The sequence below is a fragment of the Lipotes vexillifer genome, unplaced genomic scaffold, assembly GCF_000442215.2.
Source record: "Lipotes vexillifer unplaced genomic scaffold, Lipotes_vexillifer_v1.1 scaffold641, whole genome shotgun sequence".
Lineage (NCBI taxonomy): Eukaryota > Metazoa > Chordata > Mammalia > Artiodactyla > Lipotidae > Lipotes > Lipotes vexillifer.
The window spans coordinates 2,291,415-2,302,378 of NW_006780658.1; the positions used below are offsets into that span (position 1 = coordinate 2,291,415).

At 38.0% G+C, this 10,964-nt stretch overlaps 1 protein-coding gene across 1 annotated transcript; it reads left to right on the forward strand.

Moving 5' to 3' along the window:
• Positions 1-265: 265 nt before the first annotated feature.
• On the forward strand, positions 266-830 carry ARL14 (ARF like GTPase 14). Its single transcript, XM_007472232.1, is given in 2 exon segments — positions 266-432; positions 434-830. Coding segments are annotated over 2 exon segments (564 nt in total).
• Positions 831-10,964: the final 10,134 nt, after the last annotated feature.

The following is a 10,964-nucleotide window of genomic DNA, read 5'->3' on the forward strand; positions in this document are numbered from 1 at the left end:
ATTTCCCCTTTGAGCTCCTATGACACTGGCTGGTTACTCACATCGCAGATTCCTCAGGATTGGTTGGGACTGCAAATGAAACACTGCTTGCCCATAATCAAGTTGATAAGCTACAACATAAATGCACGCAAGTTCCTATTCTTAGACTATAACATGAAGCATTTGCTTTCTTCTTTCCTCTTAACATTTTCATGCAAGACCTGAAGAGGAAACACTGGCTCCAGCCAAAAGAAAAGGTCTTCAAAGAAAAAAAAAAAAGCCTAAAATGGGTCTATTGAATTCTAAAAACCCCAAAGCCAAGCAAGCCCGAATTCTTCTTCTGGGACTTGACGCTGCTGGGAAGTCTACTCTCCTTTACAAATTAAAGCTTGCTGAGGGTATTGTGACCATCCCAACAGTAGGTTTCAACGTGGAGATGATTGAGTTGGAAAAGGGTGTTTCCTGTTGGAGGACAGGAAAAAATGAGAACTGTGTGGGGCCTCTACTGTGAGAACACCGATGGGCTGGTATATGTTGTGGACAGTACAGATACACAGCGACTGGAAGACTCCAGGAGAGAGTTTGAGCAGATTTTGAAGAATGAGCACATTAAAAATGTGCCTGTTATCCTGTTAGTCAACAAACAAGACGTGCCTGGTGCTCTGAGTGCCGAGGACATCACCAGAATGTTCAAAGTGAAGCAACTCTGCAGTGACCGGAATTGGTACGTGCAGCCCTGCTGTGCTGCCACCGGGGACGGGCTGATGGAGGGGTTCCGGAAGTTAACTGGATTTGTGAAAAGCCACATGAAATCAAGAGGAGACATATTAGCATTCTTCAAGCAGAACTGAGGCCCAAGTGGGGAAAGAGATGCTGATGAAGTTGAAAGGGTAATTTTTTCTCCAGGCCAAGTAAGAAAAGCAAGTTGCCGAGTTGGCAAACTTTTCCTGAAATGTTATTTCAGCTAAATTCCATTAAACAACTCAGAATAACATCTAGAAAATATTATTTGGGGCCAGGCACTTTAGCAAACTATGTAGTAATGATAATTGAGAATGAAAATTTTACAATTTCGTGCATGTTGGATGATTCAGAATAATCATATTTGAGACCAAATAAATTCTTGCCTTATTATTTTTATATGACTACTGGAACAAAGTTTAAGTAACAGAGTCAGAATTCTTCTGCTAATAGAGTCAGAATTCTTTCAGACTGTTTCCAGCTGTTACAGGTATTGAATTTCCACCATGCTCCTGTGTGATAGCTGGGTGGTGTAAAAAAACCGAACTTTAAATTATGAAGAGGAAAATGTTTGATGTTAATATTTTATAAATCCCTATCACCTAAATAAAGGGTTTTTGTTTTTGTTTTTTTCTGCATTACTGCTAGCTTTTAGAAATCTATTGCTAGGAACTTCTTACAATGAGTCAAATAATGAGCTCTAGGCTGTTAATTGCCCAGAGGCTGTGTTCTCCTATAGGGAGGAGAAGTTTGTATCTTAAAGCTCTGGGATCAGGGTAGCACCTTAGATTTTAGGGCAAGGTCTGGGCTTATTGCTCAGCTGGACGCTGCAATCCCAAGACCGGCTTCAGTAAAATTCAATATAACAGTTATTACTTGGGAACATATGTACAGCTCACTGTACTGATCAAACAGGAACCAGAGCCAGACTTTGCTCTCAGACACCTAGCAATTCACAGGGGAAACAACACAAAGCCAGTAGCTAGAACAGGGGAATAAGTACTAAGTGCTATAACAGGAGAAATTCTTTCTGACCTGGAGAAATAAGAAGTGCTTCGTGCAGGAGGTGGTGTTTAAGAGAGTCCCCAACTCCTGGGGACCTCACTGAAGGTGCAGGTTAGTCAGTGGAAGTTCCCATCACCAGGAGACTCTCCAGAGACACTGTGGGGTGAGGCAAGGAGGGGAGAAGGAACTGGAGATTGAATTGCAATTCCCCTGAGAGGCTCAGAACACCCAGGGAGGCCCTGGTACTAACAGAAGACACTCTTTCCTCCTAGCCCACGTCCAGCAAGGCTCATCTGGGCTAGAAGCATGCCCCCAAACCCCACTACACACCCTGGGACTCCAAATATTAAGGTCACAGAGAAAAATAAAGGTATAGTAAAGCAAGGTTGCCAGCCCGTGGATTCCTCCGTGGTTTTCTTCTCTCACCTTAGCCATGATTTGTTGTTCAGCTGTATCACATGTTCACATGTATCTGTGCTACATGGTAGGGATTCAAATAATAAAGTAGGCATATAGTTAATTATAGTTACCATTGGTTGAATACCGTGTGTGCCAGGAATTCTGTTAAATGCTTTCATACATCTTTTCATTTAATGTTCACAACTGCCCTGAGAGAAATAGCTATAATTATCTCAATTTTACAGATAAGAGTACTGAGACTAAACAAAGTTACACTATAGTAACAACCCCAGAAAACTATTTGGTATTTTAAGTGAGGAGCAGCAGAGCCAAGATTTAAACTCAGGTGTCTGACTTCAAGGCCTGTGCTGTTAATTGCCATGATATTGTTTTATAAATAAGGTATGGCCTCTGTCTTTAATGAGCTCAATTAAGAATAAATTCAACCTAAATATTACTCAGCCATAAAAAAGAATAAAATAATGCCATTTGCAGCAACATGGATGGACCTGGAGATGATCATACTAAGTGAAGTAAGTCAGACAGAGTCAAATATCATATGATATCACTTATATGTGGAATCTAAAAGAAAAAAAATGATACAAATGAACTTATATACAAAACAGAAATAGACCCACAGACATAGAAAACACACTTACTGTTACCAAAAGGGAAAGGGGGCGGGGGAGGGATAAATTAGGAGTTTGGGATTAACATACATACACTATTATATATAAAACAGATAACCAACAGGGACCTACTGTATAGCACAGGGAACTATACTCAATATTTTGTAATAACCTAAAAGAATCTAAAAAAAAAGATATGGGGTGGTGGTGGTGAGATGAATTGGGAGATTGGGATTGACATACATACACTAATATGTATAAAATAGATAATTAATAAGAACCTGCTGTATTAAAAAAAGAGTCAAAAAATATATATGTATGTATAACTGAATCACTTTGCTGTACACCTGAAACTAACACAACACTGTAAAACAGCTATACTTCAATAAAAATAAATTTTAAAAAATTAAAAAAAAATAAATCCAAGCTAAATTAAAAATAGAACTACCATATGGTCCTGCAATCCCACTTCTAGGTGTAGCTCCAAATGAAATGAAATCACTACCTTGAAGAGATATCTGCACCCCCATGTTCATTACAACATTATTCACAATAGCCAAGACATGGAAACAACATAAGTGTCCACTGATGAATGAATGTGGTATATATACACAGTGGAATATTATTCAGCCACGAAAAGAAAGAAATCCTGACATTTGTGATAACATGGATGAACCTGGAGTTTGGCATTATGCTAAGTGAAACAAAAGACAAGTACTGTATGATCTTACTTATATGTGGAATCTAAAAAAGCCAAACTCATAGAAACAGAAAGTAGATTGGTGGCTGCCAAGGCGGGGTGGTGGTGGTGGTATGATGGGGGAGGTTGGTAAAAGGGTACGAACTTTCAATTATACCATGAATAAGTTCTGAGAATCTAATGTACATCATGGTGACTACAGTTAATAATACTGTATTATATACTTGAAATCTGCCAAGAGAGTAAACCTTAAATGTTCTATCACCACCAAAAAAAAGTAACTATGTGAGGTGATGGAGAATGTGTTAATTAACTTGATTGTGGGAATACTTTCATAGTGTATATGATATCAAATCATCACGCTGTGTACTTTAATATATTATTATATACATAATAGAAAATATATTACAATTTTATTTGTTAATTATACTTCAATAAAGCTGGGGGGGAAAAGAATAAATTTAGGCCAACATATACTGCTTTTATAGTAAGAAATTTCTTTGAAAAACAAGCTAGGCAGAATGAATTAAGTGCAGTAACAGATATAAGAAACACGCTGAAAGACTGTGGCAAAAAGAGTTTCTGATTTCAGGAAGATCTCAGGGGAGTGGCAATGTTAAATGCTTCATAGTAGAGTTTTTCCTAAATTTCACAAGATTATTAAAACTGCAAATATACATCTTTTTAAAAAAATGCATCGTCCCTTAACATTTTCCCTATTTGATTTTAAAAAAACCTTCCTAGGACCTTGAAGGCATTATGTTAAGTGAAGTAAATCAGACAGAGAAAGATAAATACTGTATGATCTCATATGTGAAACCTAGAAAAGCAAAAATCAAAAACTAAATGCATAAAAAAGAGATCAGACTTGTGGTTACCAAAGGCAGAGAATGAGGGGAGGGGGAATTGCGGAAAGGTAGTCAAGAGGTACAAATGTTAAGAGGGTCCTAAAAGTTTGCATCACAAGAATTTGTTTCTTTTTCCTTTTCTGTCTATTGTATCTATATGAGATGATGTTAGCTGAGCCATTGCGGTAATCACTTCACACAATATATGTAAATCAAGCTATCATGCTGTGTGCCTTAAATTTACACAGTGATGTATGCGAATTATTTCTCAGTAAAACTGGTGGGGGAGTAAAAAACAACCTTCTTAATAATCTTAAAATTAGGGCTCACTAGCTTATGTCTATAGAAAATGTCAGAATAGAAAATGTATCCTGGTGTTCCTATTTCAGTAGTCTGAATTAAGTCAAGCCTTTTGTGGCCCAGTCTTAGCATAACGTAAAATTCAGAGAAAACAGTCCCGAAAAATAACGAAAAGCAATTAAAATCTTTACTTCAGAAAACTGGGTGTGTGTGGTGTGTGTGGTGAGCAGATACGTCCTTAATGTAGAGCAAAACTTATAAAGTAGCTTTTTCCTATCTGTCATTTCAACGTCTCTCCCCCATAAGCAGCTGTTCCTTAAAATCTCTACTAATATTCTCCAAGAAACTTAAACACTCTCATGCTTTATCTCATTTCTTCCCTGGGATCCAATCTATCTTTCGCTCCAACACACACACACACACACACACACACACACACACACACACACACACACACACACACACACACAGAGTACACTCTTCATTCTGCTCTACCTAATTAAGGCCAGACTTAAAGGAAGGGAAAAAGGTTACATGGACAACACCAAAATATTCCTTAGCAGGTGAGAGGAAAGAGGCTGTGAATATGCATGTCTTGATATTTATTATTGTCATACATTTTATTCTCTGTTATCTGTGTGTAGCACGACAAAACATTTATCAATGTAGCATGCTGCCATGGATCTGTAGCAACCAAAATCACACTTCTGAAATGTTCCTTGGTTAAAGATTTAGAGACTGAAAGGTAAATATCAGTTAAATATTTCTATCTGATTTTCTAAGTATTCCCAGGTGAAAAAAAATGCCTGCAGGGCCTAAAAATAAAGAATGGCAAATAAACAAAGTGGCAGCAGTGACTGATACATGTTAAAATTAATTTGTCATTTTAAAAAGCTGAACATTGTTATGTTCTGATGATGAACAAATTGGGTTCTGCCAAACCAAGGAAGACTGGGAATTTCAGATGGAGTGTCCTGAAGTGCTTGTCCCTCGTAGGTGGCACCAAGGGACAATCAGCAGAGGCATCAGTGTGTTGAGTATGTGGAGGAACAACCCAGGAAACATCATCTGTCAGGCTTCTGTAAGCCCTGCTTACAGGCTGGGCTGCTCTTGTTTGCAGGAGCTCTGTCTCCAGAGAGAGAGACAGACAGACAGAGACTGAGAAGCAGAAAGACAGAAGCCAGAGAGACCTCTCCTTTGGTAGGACTAAATAGTACTTTAACGTATTATGGGATATAGTGTCCACCAGATTTTTAGCATAGTGTTAACTATCAGTAGATTAGATTAGCACATTTTACCTTGAAAATACCACACAAATATAAAAGTTGGTTATTGGATGATAACCATATGGGTAGTATTTTCACAAACATTATCTCATTTTGTTCTCATGAAATCTTATGGGGAAGCATAACAAATATTATCAACACTATTTTAAAGAAATGGGGAACTGATTAAGCACTTAATGAACCTAGTCCTCCAATTTCCAAGATCTTTTTTAAAAACCTCATGTATTATCATACAATGAATTTAACAATTTACATTTAACAGTTATTACCATTAAATTTCTCTGATCTATTGCATTTGGTCATCACTTTCAATTTAGTATATTTCCCCTGTCTTTTCTTATTTTTCCATGACCTAGAAATTTTTGAAGAGTCCAGTCCAGATAGTTTAAAGACTGTCCCACAGTCTGGATTTGTCTGATTGTTTCTTCATGACTAAATTCAAGTTAAACATTTTTGGCAAGAATATTCCTTAGGTGTTGTTACAGTTCCCACTAAATCCATTAGGAGGCACATAGGGTCACACAGTCCCATTATTGATGATGCTCCATTTGATCACTTCCTTTATGATAATGCCCACTAGATTTCCCCATGGTAAAAATATCTTTCCCCTCCGTTCTAAATAAGTAGTTTGATATGGTAAATATGATATTTTGAGACCATATGAACATTCTGTTCCCCAAAAGCCTTTCTCTTAATGGTTTTATCATACATTGATGATCCTTTCCTGAGTCAGTTATTACACTGGGAACTGCAAAATGGTGATTTGCTGAACCTGTTTCTCCTTGTACATTTATGAGCTGGCATTCATTTGTAAAAAAGAGCTTACATTTTTTTTAATCCCTCTTCTCCATAAGCAAGCAATCTCCCCCTCCCCTTTCTCTCTCATTATAGACTCAGAGATACTTTTTAAACAGTAGATTGCATTTTAATCCACATAGATACTTTTTTCTTTATAAATTTATTTATTTAATTTATTTATTTTTGGCTGCATTAGGTCATTACTGTGCGCCGGCTTTTCTCGAGTTGCCGCGAGCGGGCGCTACTCTTCGTTGTGGCGCGGGCTTCTCATTGCGGTGGCTTCTCTTGTTGTGGAGCACGGGCTCTAGGCACCCGGGCTCTAGGCACATGGGTTCTAGAGCGCAGGCTCAGTAGTTGTGGCGCACGGGCTTAGTTGCTCCGCGGCATGTGGGATTTTCCCGGACCAGCACTTGAACCCATGTCCCCTGCACTGGGAGGGGGATTCTTAACCACTGCGCCACCAGGGAAGCCCTAGTATCATAGATACTTCTTGAATTCAAACTTTTATAATCCAGTGATACTCAAACCGAGGTCCACAGATCAGCAGCAGCAACCTCACCTGCAAGCTGCTTAGAAATGTAAATTCTCAAGAGATAAACCCATGCACATATGGTCACCTTATCTTTGATAAAGGAGGCAAGAATGTACAGTGGAGAAAGGACAGCCTCTTCAATAAGTGGTGCTGGGAAAACTGGACAGGTACATGTAAAAGTATGAGATTTGAACACTCCCTAACACCATACACAAAAGTAAGCTCAAAATGGATTAAAGACCTAAATGTAAGGCCAGAAACTATCAAACTCTTACAGGAAAACATAGGCAGAACACTCTATGACATAAATCACAGCAAGATCCTTTTTGACGGACCTCCTAGAGAAATGGAAATAAAAACAAAAATAAACAAATGGGACCTAATGAAACTTCAAAGCTTTTGCACAGCAAAGGAAACCATAAACAAGACCAAAAGACAACCCTCAGAATGGGAGAAAACGTTTGCAAATGAAGCAACTGACAAAGGATTAATCTCCAAAATTTACAAGCAGCTCATGCAGCTCAGTAACAAAAAAAACAAACAACCCAAGCCAAAAATGGGCAGAAGACCTATATAGACATTTCTCCAAAGAAGATACACAGACTGCCAACAAACACATGAAAGAATGCTCAACATCATTAATCATTAGAGAAATGCAAATCAAAACTACAATGAGATATCATCTCACACCAGTCAGAATGGCCATCATCAAAAAATCTAGAAACAATAAATGCTGGAGAGGGTGTGGAGAAAAGGGAACACTCTTGCACTGCTGGTGGGAATGTGAATTGGTTCAGCCACTATGGAGAACAGTATGGAGGTTCCTTAAAAAACTACAAATAGAACTACCATATGACCCAGCAATCCCACTACTAGGTATATACCCTGAGGAAACCAGAATTCAGAAAGAGTCATGTACCAAAATGTTCATTGCAGCTCTATTTACAATAGCCCGGAGATGGAAACAACCTAAGTGCCCGTCGTCGGATGAACTTCAATATACGCAAATCTATCAATGTGATTAACCATATTAACAAATTGAAGGAGAAAAACCATATGATCATCTCAATAGATGCAGAGAAAGCTTTTGACAAAATTCAACACCCATTTATGATAAAAACCCTGCAGAAAGTAGGTGTAGAGGGAACTTTCCTCAATATAATAAAGGCCGTATATGACAAGCCCACAGCCAACATCATCCTCAATGGCGAAAAACTGAAAGCATTTCCACTAAGGTCAGGAACAAGACAAGGTTGCCCACTCTCACCACTCTTATTCAACATAGTTTTGGAAGTTTTAGCCACAGCAATCAGAGAAGAAAAGGAAATAAAAGGAATCCAAATCGGAAAAGAAGAAGTAAAGCTGTCACTGTTTGCAGATGACATGATACTATACATAGAGAATCCTAAAGATGCTACCAGAAAACTACTAGAGCTAATCAATGAATTTGGTAAAGTAGCAGGATACAAAATTAATGCACAGAAATCTCTGGCATTCCTATATACTAATGATGAAAAATCTGAAAGTGAAATCAAGAAAACACTCCCATTTACCATTGCAACAAAAAGAATAAAATATCTAGGAATAAACCTACCTAAGGAGACAAAAGACCTGTATGCAGAAAATTATAAGACACTGATGAAAGAAATTAAAGATGATACAAATAGATGGAGAGATATACCATGTTCTTGGATTGGAAGAATCAACATTGTGAAAATGACTCTACTACCCAAAGCAATCTATAGATTCAATGCAATCCCTATCAAACTACCACTGGCATTTTTCACAGAACTAGAACAAAAAATTCACTTGAACCCATGTCCCCTGCACTGGGAGGGGGATTCTTAACCACTGCGCCACCAGGGAAGCCCTAGTATCATAGATACTTCTTGAATTCAAACTTTTATAATCCAGTGATACTCAAACCGAGGTCCACAGATCAGCAGCAGCAACCTCACCTGCAAGCTGCTTAGAAATGTAAATTCTCAAGAGATAAACCCATGCACATATGGTCACCTTATCTTTGATAAAGGAGGCAAGAATGTACAGTGGAGAAAGGACAGCCTCTTCAATAAGTGGTGCTGGGAAAACTGGACAGGTACATGTAAAAGTATGAGATTTGAACACTCCCTAACACCATACACAAAAGTAAGCTCAAAATGGATTAAAGACCTAAATGTAAGGCCAGAAACTATCAAACTCTTACAGGAAAACATAGGCAGAACACTCTATGACATAAATCACAGCAAGATCCTTTTTGACGGACCTCCTAGAGAAATGGAAATAAAAACAAAAATAAACAAATGGGACCTAATGAAACTTCAAAGCTTTTGCACAGCAAAGGAAACCATAAACAAGACCAAAAGACAACCCTCAGAATGGGAGAAAACGTTTGCAAATGAAGCAACTGACAAAGGATTAATCTCCAAAATTTACAAGCAGCTCATGCAGCTCAGTAACAAAAAAAACAAACAACCCAAGCCAAAAATGGGCAGAAGACCTATATAGACATTTCTCCAAAGAAGATACACAGACTGCCAACAAACACATGAAAGAATGCTCAACATCATTAATCATTAGAGAAATGCAAATCAAAACTACAATGAGATATCATCTCACACCAGTCAGAATGGCCATCATCAAAAAATCTAGAAACAATAAATGCTGGAGAGGGTGTGGAGAAAAGGGAACACTCTTGCACTGCTGGTGGGAATGTGAATTGGTTCAGCCACTATGGAGAACAGTATGGAGGTTCCTTAAAAAACTACAAATAGAACTACCATATGACCCAGCAATCCCACTACTAGGTATATACCCTGAGGAAACCAGAATTCAGAAAGAGTCATGTACCAAAATGTTCATTGCAGCTCTATTTACAATAGCCCGGAGATGGAAACAACCTAAGTGCCCGACATATGTATATGTATAAATGATTCTCTTTGTTATAAAGCAGAAACTAACACACCATTGTAAAGCAATTATACTCCAATAAAGATGTAAAAAAAAAAAAAAGAAAGAAATGTAAATTCTCAAACCCAACCCCAGACCTATTTGTCAGAATATTTGTGGTGGGTGGGGTGGAGGTGTATGAAGTTAAGTTCCTGAATTTGTGTTGTGACACTGTTATGATCCATTTCTGTCCCAATTCTTTTTAATGTTCAAGCTGCCCCAAATATGCCCAGGAGAAGCTCTTTTAAGCCAGCTTCTGTATCCTGTTGACATGTCCCCATTTGTCTTTGAGTAATTCCTTGTTTGGGAGGACATTGAATCATTCTGTACTTTCCCTATACAGCTGCCTCAGACCTGGAACTAACCACTTCTCCCAGGAGTCCTGGTGCCTTTCAGTGGGGAATGGTACTCAGAAACTGAATAATGGTGCTAGCTGTGCTCACTGTTACTGGGGTGTCACTGCTTATAGGCCCATTTAATAGAAAAAGCAAGGAAATATATATATATACACACACACACACAACATACTATATATATCTTTAAAAGCAAGGAAATACATATATATTTAAAAATAATATTGATACCTCCAGATTGAATCAACACCATAGGATTTTTCCTTATCTTCCCCATTTTTATTTGTATCCCTCTTCTCCTACAAAGAACTCTGGTTCTAAAAAGCATCAGTACAGTTACTCATTTGCCTTGTACTCCAACACAACAAAATACTTCCAGAATCACTATACCAAACTGCCATCTCTGATAAACCCACTCAGGAAAGTTCAAGACTTCTTTTTAGTT